Below are 22,208 nucleotides of genomic sequence, written 5' to 3'. Positions count from 1 at the left end.
TTCTGATGTGTGCAGAACCCCAGACTCATTTGACTCCCTCACCCTCAGCACCAATATAAATTAAAATGATTTCAAGGAAAATGTTAGTGAAAAAATAGGTCTATTTCTGTTGTTATTAGAAAACATTGGTAATAAGTATATCATTTAAGGCAAAGAAATTCTGAAAAATGTTTGATAGTATTTCTGTAAGCACCATGAGTTTGTTTGGTGATCAGATTAGTTTAAAGCATTCTTTTGGTCTGAATTCTATATTTTGAGGTAAAATATAAAAGCACTTTGTGAATCTTAGAAGTCTCTCTAGGTATAGTTTATTTTTAGCCTTAGTTTCACTGATGATGATATCTTAAAAAGAAAAAGTTGCATAAAATGGTCAGAGTTGACTATTCAGTTTATTTTGTTTTGTTATACTTTAATTATTGAGCTGTTTCTTCCTGTGTGACATAGTAGGTGCACTTATTTGTATATGGTAATAGTGATAACACATTTGTTGGACCCATCTTTTTGGAGAATTGAGGTAAGCTTTTGAAAAGTAGGTGAATTTGATGAATTTAGTGTTAACTTAGTGATGAATACATTCACATATAATAGCTAGCTGGTGGTAGGTAGGCTTTGCATTCTGATCACAGGGCATGACTTGTTTTATAATTCTCTGATAAACGAGATAAAAGTGAATTCACTTGCACGAGTGCCTACTCCCTGCCAAATGTTATGCCAGTGCTGGGGGTAGAGAGGAACAAGGAACAGTCCTCAAGGATCTCGCCTCATGGGTGCTGAGTGTTGATTACTTAACTACAGAGCATTGATGAGGGAGCTTATGGAGAAAATGTTAAATTCTTCCTGGGAATGTCCAAGAAGACTACATAGGAAGTGGTATTTCAATTAGCCCTTAAAAAAGGGAAGGCTGATTTAGGAGGCTGGGGAGAGTTAGAAGGGGCACTCCAGAAGGAAAGTTCCATAACCATGGGACTTTTTTCTTGTTTGCTGCTGTATCCCCAGAGCTTGTAGAGGAGCTTGGTAATATCTGTTGAAGGAACCAGTAGATAAGAGAATACTTTTGGAGATACCAACATGTTTGTTGAGTGCTTACTGTTTGTGAGGTAGTGTCTTATACACTTTATCCAGATTATTTCCCAACCATCCTTTGAGGTAGATACTATTATTATCTTAATTCTGTGCATGTGGAAAATACAACTTAGAGAAGGTAAGTGGTTTGTCCAAATAAGTGGGAAGCAAGAACTCAAAATGCAAAAGCAAGAACTCAGTAGCCTTTGCAGTTAATCAGTGTGGCATAAGGAAAAGTGTGGTCCTGAAAAAGAAAGCTAGTCTGGGTAGTTCAAGGGTAGAATGTATTGGGTGGGGGGAGGGGGAACACAAGTAGTAGAAATGGCTAGTATAGTTTGTGGCCATATTTTGAAAGGTCTTTCGTGCCATGTATTAAGGTGAATTTAATCTAGTATTTTTCAGAAGTGGAGTGAGTTTAGAAGAGAACTGGAAGCGGAAGTGCAACAATGGGATGTGGACAGCTCTTTCAAGTAATTTTACTGTGAACGGGAGCCAAGTAGAGGGTAGTAGGCAGAAGGGGGTATATTAGGGTTAAGGGTGCTCTTTTCTTTTTTTAATAGAAGGAAGAAGGGTTGTGTTTGTTTGATAGTGGGAATGAACCAGTAGGAAGGTGAGGAAGGATTTGTTGAATGAAGAGAGAGGGATAACTGCATGATTGTTGAAGTTGAGCGGAAACAGGATCTAGGGCATGGGTGGAGTTTGAGGCTTATTTAGGAGCAAAGATACAACTTTAATCTGTTGTATTTGGAAGGAAAGAATCATGTGTTGATACAGATGCAGGTAAATTTGTAGTTTGGGTGGGTTGGAAATTGAGGGCTTCCCATATAACACTGTCAGATTTAAAAATAATATATGAAGTGAGATTTTCAGCTGAGAATGGGGGCTAAAGGGTAGGATTTTGGAGGTCTGGAAAGAAACAATTGTTAAAAAGTTCCTGTTCCAACCCAGGTTAGCCCCAAGACCAAAGAACATGCCTGGCATGGAGTTACCTGTGAGTTTAATTAGGGACTTAGAAATAGAAGACGATTTTTCCCGATGGTGGGTAGGGAGAGTGAAGTCAGCATTCTGCCATTCTGAAGAGAGAGAGTGAGGAGAGCCAAGGTGTGGGCCTATAAAGGTTTGTGGCAAAGGAGTTTCTCGTGAGATTTGATTGCAACAAGGTCTCCTGAGATTGGTTATAACGGTGATTATGGGAGGGAAGTTTTAATGCTCCCCCCCTGGGGGGAGTTGTTGCCTGGTCATATAGGGGCTGCGTGGATCCCAGTAATGAGAAAGGGGGCAGGATCCTGGACCCCGGGTCCTCACAGTTCCTAACAAAGATTAGGAAAGGAAATTTCTTAGGGAAATGTAATAGCACTGACAGAAAGCATTGTCTATTTGGATTCTTTTTGTCTTGAATGTATCTAGTTTTAAAATTTTTGTTATAAAAAATTTCAAACATTCATGTACATATTAAGAATAGTAAGTATTAAGAATAGTATAATGAATCCTTCTGTACCAATTGCGCAGTTTCAATCATTATCATCATTTGCCAATCTTGTATCTTTTGTTTTCTATCTTCCCACCCTCACCTTTTCTTTTACTTACATAGTTTAAAGCAAATCCCAGGCACCTTATTGTGTCACCCCTGTATTCCCAAGTATGTATCTCTAACTGACAAGGGCTTTTTAAAAAAGCAAACAAACAAAAAACAGCCATGGTTACACTAATGTTTCTAACAAAATTAATAGTAATTCCCTCATATGATCTAATACCTGCTTACTTTTCCCGTTTCCCTGATTATCTCACAAATGCCTTTTTACAGTTGGTTAATTTGAATCAGGATCTAAACAAGGTTGAGATCTTGCAATTAAAATGAAAACTGTCAACTTGGTTTTGTGATACTTCTTCAGTGACTTTTGGTAACCTGTATTTGGGGCTCATGGTTGGGTTTTGCCAGGTGAGTAGAAAAAAGGCCATGGATTGAAGAAATCCCTTTGTAATGATGGCCTAGGACTTGAAGCTAGTTAGAAGGGGTGAAAGACTGTGAGAGGAGATGGAAGGTGAAAATGAAGGAGGGTCCCTGGATTGGATGCCTCAGGAAAGTTAGGAATTGTTGGAATGTTACTCAGGTCTGGGAGGTGGAAGAATAGGAATAGTTAGTCACTGAGTGCTAGACATTGAAATATCCCAGAGGGCCTTCTTGGTGGCGACAGAGCTCCAGGGGATGGTCTAGGATGCATAACTGTGATGAAATAAAGGGAATGATGGTTGTGGATGAGGAATCAAGAAACTGAGAACAGTTTTGAAATGCTTTCTTCCTTTGGTTTCCATGAGTATGCCTTTAATTCCTCCACTGCACTGCACCCCACCCCGCTTCTCTGGCCACTCCTCCCTCTACTTTTCAGATGCAGATTCTCTTTGCCTGCTTACCCTTAAATTATGTTCTTCCTTAAAGCTCCTTTCTTCTCACCCTACTTAATCTCCCTTGGAGTCATATTTTCTTATCTATTAATAGCCCTAAATCCTATTTAACTCACATCTTACTCTGGCACCCCTGACCTGTGTGGCCACATCCTACCACGTAGCTCCTTTGAGATGTAGGATAGTCGGAACTTAGCACGTTTACTAGTGAGCTTCTCAGCTCTCTACCCTCCCTCACTCACCAAGCCTCCTCATTCATCTCTCTTTCCTATCTCAATACATTAATTCGGTCAACAGATATTTATTGGTTATTATTATGTGAAAGGCAGTATGCTAGGTATCCGAGTGCGGCAGTGAATGCGGCAGGCGTGACTTCATGACTCACACTGTCGGGGGGACCTACACTCAGCAATTTCCGTGGCTGACCCCGTTTGTCTTTTAGGTTCCAGCTAGGGTGCCACTGCTGAGGAGCCTTTCCTGTCCTCCTATGAGTCCCCCTTACTTGTTCCTATTTGCTTGTTTGTATTCCTACTAGATTTTTAAGCTACTTGGGGTGGGAGTGCGGTGCCTTTCACAGTGCCCTTGGCACAGAGGGGAGACACGGTATGTTTGTTGAATGGGTGAATGGTCAAATCTGCATTTTACGTAGATCTCTCTGGAAGTAGTTAACCTAAAATTCTCATACAGAGCTGACAGATGCCACAATGCATGGCCATGTATACCTGTTGCTTATTTGTTTTTACCAGGTAGTTGGTTTTGGTTGTCCTCTGTAATTAATTTTATTTTTATTGCCTGTTTCATGTACTTCTGCATTAAAAACAAACAAACAAACAGCATTTACAAATATGGTCATTTTCAAAATGAAGGTAAGAATGTAGGTGCAATGAACTGTTGTTAGTTGAAATTAATTCAAATTATTTATTTGTTCAGGCAGGCATAGATGCAAAGGTTTTTAATATTTTCTTGTCACTAGTATTTAAAAGCATTTTCATTAAATCATTGTTTTCCCTCAGGAAATCCTAGGAGTGCCTCATGCACTTGAACAGAGATACGATGCTGAATTCTTTAAGACATTCAGAAATCAGAATATTGTTCTCTCAGCAAGAACTTATGCTCGGGTAATTTCTGTTTTCAAAATAAAATAATTACGATTTTTAACACTGTCTAAATCTTTGAGCCATGCAGTTAATGTTATCACATGTGTATACTGTCACATTTTCTTCTTTGTCACGATATTGATAAATATAGAGAAAATGGCATAATTTAAAAAATTTTTGGTCATCATTTTGAGTTTTAAAAAGAATTTTTACAATATTAGATTGACACAGATTAGGAAAAATGAGGTACGTTTCATATCACTTCTTATCAGAGCTGCATAATAAGTTAGTTTTAACTTTTTGAATGTTGTCATCCAAAATCATGCCTGTATTTCTAAGGTCACAGTGGAAATTTGCCCCTTACCTTATGTACAGGAAAGTAACGTTCAAGCCCTAGAGATTCTTTTCACTTACCACGGGTCAGCCTTGCTTCCTCACCGCCTTGCGATTCTCTCCAACTTCCCAGAGACGACTTCTCCACACGAGTATTCTGTGTTGCTGCCTGAAGCGTGGTAAGTAAATATCTTAACTGAACTTCAACTTCTTTCTAAATAATAATGATTTTTTATTCTATGCTGAAAACCTTAAATTGAAAAAAAAAAGTAATTGATTTGTACTTTTCTCTTCTTTTCTGGTAATAAATTATTTCTTTCTTATTTTTAGATGATTCTGAGGCCAGAATGTATCTAGCCTTACAGGATCACCTTAATGTAACGAGCGGCAGCTATTCCTTTTGTGTAAGCCGCTTGATTTTCCTGCTCTTTGCTCAATATGTACTGTTCTCTGGTTAATTAACAAGTTTTTAGCATCAAAACTTCTGTTTCTGTTAGTTGTATCTTTCAGAAATTGAGGGATAATTCTGGCAAATTTAGGTGATAAGGCCCAAGGATGCACGAATGTCTGAATTCTGCTCTTCCCAGTTAACCAATTAACCTTTCTCCCTAGGACACCCCAGAGGCTGCTCTACATACAGGGAACAAAGACAAATGGGAAAGGAAAGCTTTACTCCCAGACTAACACTTTTTATCTCAGTTCAAGGCTTTTTGATAAAGAAGTTGTCACATGGGACATAGACTCTAAGCCCAAATCTCTAAGAAAAGGAGCCGAAGTCCCAGTTTTACCAGCCCTTGGGCTTCTGGAGGCCAGAACATCCGTTCTGAGAAAGAAGTTCTTCAGAATGCCTCAGTGTCTTCCCCTAGGAGGGACAAGCTGTTACCCCTCCCTAGTGCTGGGGGAGAGAGAGCAGAGTGCCGGCCCCCTGGCTTCATTCCTGTGCTGCTGGGGGCAGAACGCAGAGGCCCGAGCAGCCAGGTCTGTTCAGAGGCCTTTTAACACACAGCAAACTAGCCCACTAGTAAATGTAGCACAGCCACTGGTTGCATGATTTACCCTTTCTGAGTTTGCGTTTACTTATCTTTTCAAATGAATTGGCAGTCCCTGCCTTATTCATTACCTCATCTTGGATGTTTTAAGTCATAGATGAATTGGTGTCTATGAAATCTGCTTGTAAACTCTAAAACACTGTGCCAATGTCAGGGGATTAATACAGTTCCGACTGAAATTGTTGTTACAGACTGCAGCTATTGGCGACATAGGGTTTTCTGGGATGTTCTTGAAATCAGGGACCCCTTGGCTTCCTCATCCGTCCCTTGCTGTCGTTGCCCAGCATCTTAACCAGAGGCCTGGGGGTGAGGGCGACCAGCATCTAGGGAGTAATTACTAGGTTGTGGCACATGCTAACTGATGGGCTCCAAAAAGTTTTTGGCATTATCGCTATTTTTAGACTGGTTTAGTAGTTTTTAAAATATATCTTTATTTCTCAAACTCAAAGCTTTATTTCATTAAGTTCTAGCACACTTGCATTGACAAGTGATTTCATTTTCATCAGGTAGGAAGGTTAGTGCCATCACCAAAGAGGAACCCCACACATCCCAGGCACTACTAAGAAATGAGAATTTCAGAGGCTATTCAAATACGGAATAACAAAAACCTTCCAATTTAGTCTAATGAGTATTTGACTTTTGGTCTATATTAATTTGGAAACGAAGTTGCTTTAGGAAAATTAAGCCAAGAGTTTTTATCCATCAAAAAAAAAAAAAAAAGATGGATTGAGTTGAAAACAAAAGCCCACAGATTCATATTAGTTAACAACTGCCTCTTTAGTGGATGGTCTTTTCACCTTCCTACCCATACACACACTCTGTATACGTGCAGCCAGGATTTGAATCCATATTTAGTTAGTCTTAGGTCTTTAAGCTCTAAAAATATAATGAACTCATTTTGTGCTGTTCTTCATGCTAAGAAAGGAAGCATTTGCTTTGAGGAAAGTGAAGAAAAAGCTTGAGAAGTCCTTTTCAGTTTCAAATAATTTCTTTTAGATCTGTATAGTGATATGGAAATGTATTCCGTAAATATATATTTACAGATATTTCAGAATATAATTCCATTTATTGTTCTCTGCCTCTTTGCAAAGTAGATCTGAATTGAAATAACTTTTTTCTATTGTAAATTGTTAGTATAGAGAAAAGGGCTGCTATCTCAAAGTTTTTAAAAAATAATTTTTCCATAGATTTAAATACATTTAGTTATTGTCTTAGGATTTTTTATATTAACATTTGATTTTAATGTGAAATTTCAGAATTGGTTTGCAAAATAGTTGTGCAGTTCTGTACTATATCATCTTTGAATGTCTTCTGGTTCCTTTATGTGGTCTGTACCAAGAACTGATTTAAATTAATTTAAATTAATTTAGATTAATTTTTTCTGAGCTGATCTTCCTTTTGTTAATCTGCCTTCTTTAGTTTTGTTCATCTCCCTGTTGGAGTTATTATCTCTGTTGTTATGGAAGATACCTTTACCCCTCCTTCAGTATATTGACTTATTTAACCAAACTCTTAAGAAGTCCCCCAGCCACGTTACTGTGTTTATGTAAGGTTAGGTTCTCTACATAGTTGATCTCAATGTATTTCTGAATTGCTAATGAATTGAAGACTTTCCTTAATATGAAATTACAGAAAGTGATTTAGAAATGCAGGTATAGGTGGTATTTATTTGATGTTTTTTCTTTGTGGAAAATCTGGAGGCCTGTTTTATTCCAGGGTCAGTTCCCTCTCCACCTGCTGTGCTACCTATCTACCTGTGTCACTGCTCTGGCAGTAGCAAAGTATTTTAATATTAGCTGAAATAATAAATATTAGCTAACAACAAATACAGAAAGCTGCAATGTGTTGGAGAGAGCCAGAGATGTTCTTTTTCCCAGTTGCCATGCCAGAGATTCCCCGTCAGTTTGCTGTGTTAAAGGGAATGGACAGCGTGTGCCGACTCTCTCTGGCATTTGTGGGTGGCTCTGGAGGAGAGTTACACGTGCCCACTTCTCCCTCGGCCTGTGGGCCTCCCCCTGCCTCCTGGAGCCCTGTGTCCTCTGCGAGCACCAGCAGCACTTTGCATCTCAGGTGTCAGTTACGTGATAGCTGTTTTCCAGGTCTTTTTCTCCTATCTTGTGCATTTCTTGATGACAGGTACAATGTCTAGTATGTCTTTATTTTCCTTCTTACAGACTTTAGGTGCAGAATAAAGGTGTGCTGTGTGAGTGTTTGTGATTACAAATCTGTGTATAAAAAATGAGACCCATTTCCTCCAAACTCTCCAGTGGTTTGCTTCCTTTTTCTACCTACAACTTCCAGTCTAACTCTCAACCTTTTCAGCAGTAGGTGTGTGTTGGAATTACTCACTCGGCAGATACCTGACCATTGTTGTCCAAACCACAGGCAGTAGAATTGACGTCCGAGCCGATCCCTCTTTATTTCTGAGGTCTGAAATACTAACTCAGAGAACTGATGATGAAAACACTATAAACAGATGTGTCCGCAGAAACTCAGGGCAGATAACATTTGTATTTCTTTGTTTATTAAAAGCCGAAGACATTCCATGTCTCTTTGTGCTTGTTAGGAATTGAATCATGTCCACTACAAGAAATATTTTCAAGTCCTAACCCCCAGTCCTGTGGGTGTGAACTCTTTGTAAATAGGGTCTTTGAAGATCCTATTAAGATGAGGCCTGTTTGAGTTAGTATGGACCTTAATTCAAATCAGATGATTGGGGTCTTAGAAGCAAAGGAAGTTTGCATACAGAAGTAGGAGCCACAGAAGGAGCTGGAAGGAGATAGGTTGCCACTGTGACAGAGATTGATTGTGCAGACCAGCCCCTGAACACTACAGATTTTGGAGAAAGCATGGCCTGCTAATACCTTGATTTTGGACTTCTAACTTCCAGCAAAGTGAGACAATGCATTTCTGTTGCTGAAGCCCACCAGCATGTGGTGTTTGTCGTAGCAGCCCTGTCAGCCTGACAGTGCCCGTGCGCGTGCATGTGAGCCAGCAAAGAGCCACCTGCACTGTACTGCCTTGCACCATTGCTGATGGCATGGGTGTGATTAGGGAGTGGTCCCTCCACTGTAGGCATCCCAGGTCAGGAATCTTTACTTATTCATATCCATTCATTAAATATCTAGTGAGGTTTAAATGAGTGCCAGATATTGTGCTAAGGTTACAAAGATTTCAAAAACCTCCAAGGCCTTTATGTCTTGTAGTCCAGTAAAGGAGCAAGATACATAAATAAATAATTGCAATTCACTGCGGTAACAACAGTAACAGAAATACACACAAGTAACATGGAAGAAAGTCTGATAAACTTGATGTGGGGACATCTTGGAAGATGTCACGGAATAAGCTTTCAAAGTAAAAGCAGCACTTTTCCACTTTGTATTGGTCTAGGGATTTGAATGTGTAAAGCAGATGCACAGTCATCTCTTCACCTGTATTTACCACAGTGCTGTGAAGACCGTCGTCCCTTTGTCTCTTTTGAAATCCCTTGGTCTAGAGTAGCTAATCTCAGCCCAGGGGAATGAAATGCCAGTGGTTTGATTAGTGGATCTCTTTCTTTGCAACCTTCATCTCCTGTGTTGAATATTTTCCTGCCTAAATTAGCTCTCATTCTTTAAATTCCATTCTTTGATTTGGAGACAGACTGGCAACCTCTTGATAATCTTGTATCACATTTGTGATCATCAACAGATGGTTTAAAGGTTTTCAAAACTAATTTTAATTTCCAATGCAAGAAAGCCAATATAAAAATGAATGAATTTCATCCACTGAAACAAAGATTACAAAAACATTAGGACCACAGGAGTATAGTAATTTATTCCCAACTTTTCATCTCTATCATGTGGGTGATATTGGGATTTTTAAAAAACTAATTATTTGTAATTTGGAGCTGAGAAAAATGATGATTCCAAACAAAGTTGGAAACAACAATTTTAAAGTGAGAAGAGGATATTGCATGTGTGTAACTATAAAACAAAATAGCTTTTTGTCCCATTACACTGATTTGGTTTTGGTGATGATTTCTTTCTTCATTTTTACAATTTCACAAATATTAAAGGAAGAAGTGAAAGTTTTATATTTATCAAACATTGGTATAACACAGTTGTTTGAGAACAAATGAACAAATTCTATTTTTTTTCCTGTAATGAATACTGCTTTGATCCACACAGTTAAAGACAGCATTATAAATATGCATACTGTGGCTCGTACTACTTTTCTGTCCACTTAGATTATGTTGAAGTGCTATATTTATAATTTTCTATTTTTCTTTCTGCACACATAATGTATCCACATATTTTTCTTCCTACTACAATTGTACAGGTTGGTTTCTGAAGTATAATTTTTTCTTTCATTTATTTGAAGGCTTTTCAAATGTTCCTTCCTGAAAGAAATTTGTTAGTTAAATTAATTGATTAATTGGATATATTGAGACATTTTATATGATCCTACTCTGAGTTAGGTGCTGAGGGTGTAAACTGCCCTTACTCTGAAAGACATGTATACACATAATTACAGTAGCGGTGAGATAAATGCTGAAAGAACTCTTTCGAAACCACAGTAGTCTTTTTTATATAATTCTTCTTGGATCGACTTTTATGTTTTTCATTGTTCAGATAAGTTTTATAGCTTGATTTAATCTTATCTTTCAAGTTCTTAGGAGTGTTGTTTAGTTTTTGCTTTTTTTCTTTGAGGACTCTGATTTTGCAATAGATTATCAATGGATCTGTTATCTGTTGATTATTCATTCATTTATCGTTCATTCAGTAAGTTAGTGATGATTTTTGACCTCCTGTGGATTATTTATTTGCAGACTGGTAATTCTGATGCATAGCTTATGAGGTATTTGTGGTTGAGGACTAAATGAAATAATACGTTCATATAAATTTAGTTCAAGTTATTATTCATATATTATTGCTGTGCACATTATGCTACCAGGAATTGTGATGACTGCAAAGAGGTGTTTGCCATTGAGGAATATTGGCCTTTGGTAGGGGAGACACTAGCACTTAAAAAAATAATATAGAAGAACTCCAGGAAAACATGAAAAGAATATACCACCTATATTTTGTCATATTGTTGAGTGGAAGTAAATGCTAGATGGTTCAGGTAATATGTAGTTAGGATTTAGAACAGGAAGAAGGCAACTTGGACTGGGATGGTCATGGAAATATCTGTGAGAAGCTGGAATTTGGGCTGGAAAAGGTTGGATTCTGATAGGTAGGATATCCTAGTGGCTAGGAGCACAGATTCTGGAACCAGCCTGCCTGGGTTCAACTCCCAACTGCAATTTGTTAGCTTTGTTACCTTGGCCAAGTTACTTAACCTCTCTGTCCCTCTGTTTGCGCAACTGTAACATGGGAAAGACAGATACTGTTGTCTGCTTCTTAGGGCTGCTGTGAGGATTAAATGAGTTGTAGTATATATAAATTGCTTAGAATTTTATCTTTGTGCTGGCACGTGTTGTGCACTGTATAAGCATGAGCCACAGGCTGGGCAAAGTGGATGGTTTTCTATATAGCGTGTGCAGGCCCAGAGACAGGGAAGTGTGGGAGTTTTGAAGGGGGGTAGTGAAGTTGGGGTCTGCATAAACATGATTTGTGCTGTTTTTTGGTGATATGAATGAAAGGGAGGTAAACGTATTCTTTTTTTCTCTAATCTTTTTGTCTAAAATCTGTTAGCACAACAACCTTACATAGGGCTGGGGCTTATAATGTACATTGATGCACTTCCTTAACATTTTGGATTTCCATAGTTTTGTGGTTGTTACATTCAGATGCCATATATTTTTTATCTTTGTCCAGGGAGTGGATTTTTCTGGTTTAACTAGTAGACCAAAGGAGATTTGTCAGGGTCTGGTCATCTTCAAGTAATGCGAAATAAGGATGTTGCTATTATTCTCTCCATTGGTTCTGTATGAATAACAAAGAAAAAAGAATGAAATTTGCTGGATTTCTCTCATCTTGCTTTCCATTTGGTAGCTGTGGACATGGAGTTTGGGGCCCCTGCATTAAGTGGTGAGTCCTCATCAATCCTTAGTTGATTCTTAGTCCTAATATATATCACTCTGTCATCACATTCAATATGTTTCTCCACTGCTGAGTGAAATACTGGCAACCCTGGACGTGTAATGTATTAAGGTAACTCAAAGCTGTCATTCACCCATTTTAAGTTGAGACCCTCTTTTCCCTGGTTGCAATATTGCAGATGTGAACATCATAAAAAATAAAAAGTAAAACAAAAATAGGCATTTATAAATATTTGTTATATGTAAAACACCAAATGCTAAACGAAAAGCTTATTACAAAGATGTTTTCTTTGGGGATTTTTCTGTATTGGCTGTTCCAGTTTATTCTTGTTAAAGTGTAACACTGTTGAAACTGGGTTTGAGGATATCTTTCCAGGCAGTTTCCTTGTAGTAAACATAGGTATTCTTGATTGTTCTGAGGTCCGTCAGTGTTTCTTTTTCAGTATTCAATATTCTTATTCAATATGTCTATGCAAGAGGCAGGTGGGTGGTGGTGGTGGTGGTGGCGGTTGTGGTGGTAGATGTGTTGGAGGTGGAGGTCATGGTGCTGGTGGTGGTGGTGGTGGCGGCGGTTGTGGTGGTAGATGTGTTGGAGGTGGAGATCATGGTGCTGGTGGAGGTGGTGGTGGTGGCGGTTGTGGTGGTAGATGTGTTGGAGTGAAGGTCATGGTGGTAGTGCTGGTCGAGGTGGTGGTGGTGGAAGATGATGAGGAAGAGGTGTTGGTGTTAGTGGTGGTAATGGTGGTAGATGTGGTGTTGGTAGTGATGATGGTAGTTGAGGGTGTGGGGGTAGATGTGGTGGAGAGGGGCAGTTTTCATACCAGTGACTTCAGTACTCATCCTTGCCCCTTTTTTGTTGATTTAGATACTTTTGTGTAGAATAGCCTCTCTCAGATATATAACCAATTTTTCTTGAGAATTCTCCAGTGCTTCTCCAGTGTAGTTTTTGGCTTTCTCTTAAACTAAACTAGTTCTCTTCTGAAATAATCAAACCATCCTTTGCTCCTGGGCAAAAACTTATTTCTTATTTACAATCTTGTTTTTAAGCATTTGGAAGAGAGAGAGTGCCTTGTGGAAATTGTTGCTTATTTCTATCTCATAAATCAGATCACATTTTTTATTACTGTTGATTGCTTTGGCTAGGTGCCATTTTACTCAGGATGTGGTATTAGCATAGTTTATTGCAGTTTTTTAGATACTTGCAAATAGGAATTTTGGTCATTGATATGGTATTATTATCATAAGATAAATACCAAAGTCACCCAGAGTCATATGTATCTTGTATTTCACTACTTAGGAGAAAGTGTCTTGCTGGTGTTAATAATGATGCTATTATGGTGGTCAGTTTTTATTGAATGCTCACAATATACTGGATGCTATTCTAAGGGCTTTACATGCATCAACTACTTTAATCCTCCCTAAATCCAACTGAGATAAATACTGTTATCCCTATTTCACTAACCAAGAAATTAAGACATTAAATAACTTGATCAAGATCGCACAGCTATAAAAGGGTGGTGTCACAATTTTAACAGGAGATGCTATTTCTAAGAGCATAATCTTTATTATTATGGTTTAGAATCCAAGAAGATAGTTGGTGTAGCCTCATCTTTGGTAGTGTTCCAGTATGTTCTAAATAGATGAGGTAGCCAGCGGAGTCCTGGAGATGAAGCTGGTGGAGGGAGGGCAGAGTCTAGCCCCTGGGCAAGATGGCTTTCCCTCTATCACTGTGGCTTTCTTTTACATGCTGCTGGCATCTCAGAATGCTGGTGAGTTTCAGGGTGTTTTATTAGTCTTTGCTCTGTTTTCCAAGTCATTTAATAATGGAATTGAATCTTGTTGGTCCAGAAGAGAACTCTTAAGGATGCCTTTGGATAGTTTTTTCCAATGTGATGTTGAATGATGGCTAACTTTTTGATTGGTTTCCCATAATGTTTCAGATTGGTTTGACTAGTTCAGTGATGTTAACCACAGTGTAGGCTCAAATTATTATAATTTTTGTCCTTTATTTACCAGAACATTTTCTTCTCTGCTAAATAATAGAAATAAATATAACTGCATATCTTAAAACCAATACATAAAAGGTGGCAATTAGTAGTAATACACTGTCTATCTAGCCTTTTGTTTCCAAGGCCTAGAAAACAAATAAAAGAACCTTTTGGAAGTTAATCCTTGACGAAATTCCTTTGAAATAAAACATTTATATTTAGTATAAGAAATAATTGGTGAGAGACTTGTTGAACATAGTAGAACTTGTATTCACTCCTTCCCTACTGATGGATAAATGTTACCTTCTAATGAAGCCAGCATATTATTTGGAATAAAACAGTGAACAGGGTTCTAACATAAAGAATCCTAAAATTGAACAAAAGAAGCCATTATTTTTTAAAAAGATCATTTAAGATTACCATGCACTTTTTTTTTTTTTTTTAGTAAGTATGATGCATTCAAATGTTAAGACTTCTGAGGCAAAGTGGGGAAAAATAGAAGAAAAAGATGAAATAAAATATATGTAAATGCTATTTTGCGTTTTTGGACATTAGATTCAAAGTGTGAGGTTTGCAATGAACCCAGCTTTCTGTCATTCTACAGAAGGAGCCATATGTTTTTTAGTGTTGTTTTTTTTTTTTTTGGTACAGAATTTCACCTAACTTTTTTAATATTCATTTTATTGAGATATATTCATATACCATGTAGTCATAAAAAACAAATCATACATTTGATTGTTCACAGTACCATTACATAGTTGTGCATTCATCACCAAAATCAATCCCTGACACCTTCATTACCACATATAGAAAAATAACAAGAATAATAATTAAAGTGAAAAAGAGCAATTAAAGTAAAAAAGAACACTGGGTACCTTTGTCTGTTTGTTTGTTTCCTTCCCCTATTTTTCTACTCATCCATCCATAAACTAGACAGAGGGGAGTATGGTCCGTACGGCTTTCCCAATCCCATTGTCACCCCTCCTAAGCTACATTTTTATACAACTGTCTTCGAGATTCATGGGTTCTGGGTTGTAGTTTGATAGTTTCAGGTATCTACCACCAACTACCCCAATTCTTTAAAACCTAAAAAGGGTTGTCTAAATTGTGCGTAAGAGTGCCTACCAGAGTGACCTCTCAGTTCCTTTTGGAATCTCTCTGCCACTGAAGCTTATTTCATTTCCTTTCACATCCCCCTTTTGGTCAAGAAGTTGTTCTCCATCCCATGATGCCAGGTCTAGATTCCTCCCCGGGAGTGATATTCCACGTTGCCAGGGAGATTCACTCCCATGGGTGTCTGATCCCACGTAGGGGGGAGGGCAGTGATTTCACCTGTCAAGTTGGCTTAGCTGGAGAGAGAGGGCCACATCTGAGCAACAAAGAGTCATTCAGGAGGAGGCTCTTAGGCACAATTATAGGGAGGCCTAGCCTCTCCTTTGCAGCAAGTCTTCCCAAGGGCACGTCCTGTGGTAGAGGGCTCAGCCCATCAAACCACCAGTTCCCTATGTCTGAGCACATTAACAACCATCGAGGTGGGGCAGGCCAGTAACCCTGCATTCTCCACCAGCTCCTGAAGGGGGCTCTGCATATTTTTTTCCTTTTTTTTTAATTAACTCTTTTTTTTAAATCAACTGTATAAAAAATAAAAAAATTTAAAAAAGCATACAATAAAAGAACATTTCAAACAGACCATAACAAGGGAGTAAGAAAAAGACAACTCACCCAAGATAACTACTTTACTTCCAACATATTCCTACTCTATCCCAAGAAAGTAACCTAATACAGCAACATTTCTGTGAACTTGTTCCTACTATACCCATCAGAAATTAACAGACCATAGTCATTCCTGGGCATTCCCAGAACGTTAAATTTACCCACAATAGCTTATCTGTTCTTAGTGGATTATCTTTCCCCCTTCCTTAATTGCTCTCTATTGCTAATTCCCCTACATTCTACATTACAAACCATTTGTTTTACATTTTTCAAAGTTCACATTAGTGGTAGCATGTAATATTTCTCTTTTTGTGCCTGGCTTATTTCACTTAGCATTATGTCTTTAAGGTTCATCCATGTTGTCATATGTTTCGCAACATCGTTCTTTCTTACTGGTGCGTAGTATTCCATTGTGTGTATATACCACATTTTATTTATCCACTCATCTGTTGAAGGACATTTGGGTTGTTTCCGTCTCTTGGCAATTGTGAATAATGCTGCTGTGAACATTGGCTTGCAGATACCTGTTCGTGTCCCTGCTTTCTGATCTTCTGGGTATATACCAAGACATGCAATCGCTGGATTGAACGGTAACTCTATATCTAGTTTTCTAAGGAACTGCCAGACTGACTTCCAGAGTGGCTGAACCATTATACAGTCCCACCAACAATGAATAAGAGTTCCAATTTCTCCACATCCCCTCCAGCATCTGTAGTTTCCTGTTTGTTTAATGGCAGCCATTCTAATCAGTGTGAGATGGTATTTCATTGTGTTCTTGATTTGCATCTCTCTAATAGCTAGTTGTGCCAGTTTGAATTGTATTATGTCCCCCAGAAAAAGCCATATTCTTTGATGCAAACTTGTGGGGCAGACATAATAGTTGGGATTAAGTTGGAACGTTTGGATTAGGTTGTTTGCATAGAGATGCGCCCCACCCAACTGTAGATGATAACTGGTGGGATATTTCCATGGAGGCGTGGCCCCACCCATTCAGGGTGGGCCTTGATCAGTGGAGACGTATAAATGAGCTGACTCAAAGAGAATGAACTCAGTGCAGCTGTGAGTGACGTTTTGAAGAGGAGCAAGCTTGCTAGAGAGGAACATCCTGGGAGAAAGCCATTTTGAAACCAGAACTTTGGAGCAGACGCCAGCCACTTGCCTTCCCAGCTAACAGAGGTTTTCCGGACACCACTGGCCATCGTCCAGTGAAGGTATCTGATTACTGATGTGTTACCTTGGACACTTTATGGCCTTAAGACTGTAACTGTGTAGCCAAATAAACCCCCTTTTTATAAAAGCCAATCCATTTCTGGTGTTTTGCATCCTGGCAGCATTCGCAAACTAGACCACTAGTGAAGCTGAACATTTTTTCATGTGTTTCTTGGCCATTTGTATTTCCTCTTCAGAAAACTGTCTTTTCATATCTTTTGCCCATTTTATAATTGGGCTGTCTATACTATCGTCATTGAGTTGTAGGATTTCTTTATATATGCAAGATATCAGTCTTTTGTTAGATACATGGTTTCCAAAAATTTTTTCCCATTGAGTTGGCTGCCTCTTTACCTTTTTGACAAATTCCTTTGAGGTACAGAAACTTCTAAGCTTGAGGAGTTCCCATTTATCTATTTTTTCTTTTGTTGCTTGTGCTTTGGGTGTAAAGTCTAGGAAGTAGCCGCCTAATACAAGGTCTTGAAGATGTTTCCCTACATTATCTTCTAGGAGTTTTATGGTACTTTCTTTTATATTGAGATCTTTGATCCATTTTGAGTTAATTTTTGTGTAGGGTGTGAGGTAGGGGTCCTCTTTCATTCTTTTGGATATGGATATCCAACTCTCCCAGCCCCGTTTGTTGAAAAGATCATTATGACCTGGTTCAGTGACTTTGGGGGCCTTATCAAAGATCAGTCGGCCATAGATCTGGGGGTCTATCTCTGAATTCTCAATTCGATTCCATTGATCAGTATGTTTGTCTTTGTGCCAGTACCATGCTGTTTTGACAACTGTGGCTTTATAGTAAGCTTCAAAGTCAGGGAGTGCAAGTCCTCCCACTTTGTTTTTCTTTTTTAGAGTGTCTTTAGCAATTCTAGGCATCTTCCCTTTCCAAATAAATTTGATTACTAGTTTTTCCAAGTCTGCGAAGTAGGTTGTTGGAATTTTGATTGCAGTTGCATTGAATCTGTAGATGAGTATGGGTAGAATTGACATCTTAATGACATTTAGCCTTCCTATCCATGAACATGGAATATTTTTCCATCTTTTAAGGTCTCCTTGTATTTCTTTTAGTAGAGTTATGTAGTTTTCTTTGTATAGGTCTTTTACATCTTTGGTTAAGTTTATTCCTAGGTACTTGATTTTTTAGTTGCTATTGAAAATGGTATCTTTTTCTTGAGTGTCTCTTCAGTTTGTTCATTTCTAGCATATAGAAACATTACTGACTAATGTGCGTTAATATTGTATCCTGCTACTTTGCTAGATTTGTTTGTTAGCTCTAGTAGCTGTATCGTTCATTTCTCAGGCGTTTCCAGATATAAGATCATATTATCTGCAAACAATGACAGTTTTACTTCTTCCTTTCCAATTCGGATGCCTTTTATTTCTTTGTCTTGCCGGATTGCCCTGGCTAGCCCTTCTAGCACAATGTTGAATAACAGTGGTGACAGTGGGCATCCTTGTCTTGTTCCTGATCTTAGAGGGAAGGCTTTCAGTCTCTCACCATTGAGTACTATGCTGGCTGTGGGTTTTTCTTATGTGCTCTTTATCATGTTGAGGAAGTTTCCTTCAATTCCTACCTTTTGAAGTGTTTTTATCAAAAAGGGATGTTGGATTTTGTCAAATGCTTTTTCAGCATCTATGGCAATGATCATTTGATTTTTACCTTTTGATTTGTTAATGTGTTGTAATACATAGATTGATTTTCTTATGTTGAACCATCCTTGCATGCCTGGAATGAACCCCACTTGTTCATGGTGTATGATTTTTTTAATGTGTCTTTGGATTCAATTTGCAAGTATTTTGTTGAGTGTGAGGTTTGCAGTGAACCCAGCTTTCTATCATTCTACAGAAGGAGCCATATGTTTTTCAGGGTTTTTTTTTTTTTTTTTTTGGTATAGAATTTCACCTAACTTTTTTTTATAATTGGCATATTACATGGGTAATGTTTTAGTTGTGAGTAGAATTGATGAAAAAGATTTTTTCCAATTTTATTAAGCATTCTATAATTCTGCTCACCTTATTAAAGAGTAAGTCAGTAAAATTTAGGTATTTTTTAAAAGGTAAGAACTAATCAGTTCTATTGAAGTGGAAAGGAAGGTGAGATTTAGGGAAGTACTTATTTTGGAGTCCCTTTTCCCCCCTTAAAGTATAATGAGATGTCCAGCCATCTAGATAGTCGATGGACAGTATTGCTAGCATAGCTTGTTTTCCTTTTCTCACCCTCTGATCTACTGATTCTATATTAATGTACCTCCTTGACATACCTGTTTTTTATGAAGAAATTCTTCCCTTCCATTGCTGTATCCTAATCTTGATTTTTTATGATAACCATGAGATCACCTAAAAACAAAACAAAAACAAAAATCCCCTAAATGCCCCCAAATCCCCCAAAACACAAACATGTGCCACCACCACCTCCACCAACAACAAAAACCGCGCTTTTTTGTGCTGTCACTAAATTAATTCATTTAACAAGTATTTTACTGGCTACTGCACAAATTTGACATGGTGGCTCTAAGTATGACACAGGGGAGTGGCTGAAATAGGATGGCTTTGTGGATTGGAGCTAGGTGAGCCTCTGTGTCCGTTCTAGAGGCAGGAGCGCGCGCTAGCTGAGAGTGTAAGCTTTGGATTCTGACTGGTGTGCTCAGATTCTAGTTCTAGTACTTATTAGCTTCATGAGGATGGGCAGTATGCTGGTTTGGATGATCAGCACAGTTAGAAATGGCCGGTTGTGGTGTGCCTTGAAAACGGCAAAAATACTTTATTAACCCCAGTACTTTTCAGGCCTGCCTTTCTCAGTGGATCTCTAAGCAGAACTTGTCTTTTGTTTGTGTTTTTCTGAAAACATATATTTTCTTACCCTGTTTTGTTCATTGAAGGTAAAGTTTTATAGCTTCGTCTTTAAGTCTTTGGCTGAGGGTCCCACAGTGTTATTAACTATTTTAATAATAACTCTTTTATCTTACCTGTACGTTTCCTTGAAAATACAAATCTCAACTTGTGATACATTTCTCTAAAATTTTTTTAGTAACTGTTTGGCTTAAGGAATCATGCCAGCTTTGATTAGACAACACAGTAGTAGCTTGCTATGTTCATCTTTTCTTCATTCCTCAGTTCATCGCGATAACTTACTCTTATGTTGGAAGAGTGAACATTATTTATTGGATCCAATGTTATCTTTTTTACTTTTCATTTAAGTGGTCTGTGACAGAGTGTTACTTATTGACATGGAACAAAAAAAAAACAAAACTGTTTTACTTGGTAAGAAATTAGTGTGATTGTGGCATCCATTCTAAAGAGTCATCTAAGAATCAGAAATTGAAAAATGTGAACGCAAACTCTTTAATTATCTCTAGTATATAGTTTGTGAGGAAATCATGTGTCAGCTAAAAAGCAGATGAGTTACACTGTTTTAAAAGTTACGGTAAACATTTGTAGTGGCTCTGGAGGCCGCGGTCCACTGGTGCTGTGAGAAGGGGAAAGGAGCGCCCTGGCCACTGCCACCTGGCCCCCACATGTGCCCCGCTTCCGTGCACCTTGGGCAGCTTGGTCCTCCACCGACACCCCACTTCTGTTCACCTTGGATGGCTACGGCACTGGGAGACACCCCGCTTCCCGCATGCCTTGGGTGAACCGGCCGGCAGGAGGACCCGCTCCGGGTGGGCGGCGGGGCCAGTCGCTGCTCAGCTCTGGTTCATCCAGCCCTGTTCTGTAGCGGGTTTTGATCCAGCCTTGGAAGATGCCTGTACACAGCAGCTGTGACAGATGCCCTAGCAGCCCGGCGAGCGAGTCTGGATACAGCAGGACAAGAAGAGTTCGGAGCTGTGAGAGAACAGCTTCTGAGGACTGGCCAGGGCTTCCTGCGGGTCTCTTCAGTCACAGATAGAGGCAGTTTTGGAGACATCTGTAAGTTTCAAGGCAGATTCTCAGGGTAAAGGACCGTGATTAATTTCTGACACTTTTAACTGGTAGCAACACAGATCTACATCATCAAGGCTGGTGACACGGAAGAAGGGCAGCAGTTAGCATGGCAGCTTACCTCACACACAGGAGCCTCGGCAGAGCCTGGGATGAGTGTAGATCAAGCTCTCCGTGAACTTGCCCGGGTTATAAGAAAACTTCAGGGGCAGGAATGTCCTCCTTCACCAGAACCAACACGGAAAGAAAAGGACAAGAAAGGCTGCCATTGGGTTGTGCTCTAAGAGTGAATTTTAGCTACCAACAGCCAGGAAAAGCCCTTATCTTCTCTCTTTACAGTTTGCCTCTTGTTGGTACCTTTTTAGCCTTAGACAAGAAGGTCTGAGAAATGATTGCAATGTTAGCCTTAGACCAAAAAGCTGGCTAATTCTTTCCGTGAAGATAATACTACCATCATTTCAAGACAGATCCAAAGGAAACACTAAAGCTGCTGCTAAGGTTATCTGACTTCTTTAAAACATACCTGTACACACAGACATATTTTTTAGGGCTCACATTTTAATAGAGATGAATCAGTTTTGGAACCCAAGCTGTTTGCGGAACTGAAATCTTAGGTTGTGAGGTAATTTTTAACTTCTGGAATCATACTGTTTAGTGTTACTCTAAATAGAAACTTAGATTTTTTTTTTTTTAATGTGACTTTTTGCCTGTCTTCAACAATTTTTATGTCAGCTTTAGTTAACTTTAGATACTGTGGGTTGAATCTTAAACTGAAGCATTTTAGAACTTTGCTGATGCATCAGCTTTTGTTTTCTAGTTGCCAAAATACCAAAATGCCTATTTTATTTATAGATTCAAAACTGCTTATAAAGCTTTTATTATTATTCCTACTCTTTAATGTGTTAATAGTCTATGTGGCCTAATATTTGGTTTCATTTTGGACTTAAGCATTTCGTTGAACTTGGTTTTTTAGTTTAACTCTTTTCAAAGCCATGTTGAGGGTAGAAATAAATAATTTCTGTCTCTCTTCCTTTTCAAGAGTTTCTGGATAAGGGATTTTTAAAAAGCTAAAACTTTTTATTTGATGTAATATAAAATATGGAATTGATCTTTACAGGGTCAGATGATTAATGTTTTTGCTATATACTTTTATACATTATATTCTTATCAGACTAGTTAACAGGGTTTTTTAAAATATGTTTGTAAGCAAATATGTTTTCACAGCATACCTTGTGTATATGTAAAGATAAGTATTTAATTCTCACTGTTTACTTTCAATTGACAAATTGGAAAAAACAGTGGAAGCTGCAGAAACTGTGGTAGAGCTTTACCTGCTGTTCTGGTCCTGGTTGTGCCCACCTCTGGCCAGTCACGTACCGACTCAATAAAGCCTCCCAACAGAGGA

General features: G+C 38.5%; 1 protein-coding gene and 1 pseudogene across 2 annotated transcripts in view; both read left to right on the top strand.

Moving 5' to 3' along the window:
• Positions 1-22,208, top strand: part of NBAS (NBAS subunit of NRZ tethering complex) — a 397,863-nt gene that overhangs the window by 112,311 nt on the left and 263,344 nt on the right. For both annotated transcript variants that reach the window (XM_037813443.1, XM_037813445.1), the window contains exons 20-21: positions 4,479-4,583; positions 4,938-5,074. In XM_037813443.1, the coding sequence (XP_037669371.1) occupies positions 4,479-4,583; positions 4,938-5,074 (242 nt within the window). The remainder of the gene's footprint in view (positions 1-4,478; positions 4,584-4,937; positions 5,075-22,208) is intronic.
• On the top strand, positions 12,636-21,232 carry LOC119516632 (annotated as a pseudogene).

This window comes from Choloepus didactylus, chromosome 20 (assembly GCF_015220235.1).
Source record: "Choloepus didactylus isolate mChoDid1 chromosome 20, mChoDid1.pri, whole genome shotgun sequence".
In the NCBI taxonomy this organism is placed as follows: Eukaryota; Metazoa; Chordata; class Mammalia; order Pilosa; family Megalonychidae; genus Choloepus; species Choloepus didactylus.
This window is presented reverse-complemented; position numbering and strand designations above follow the sequence as displayed.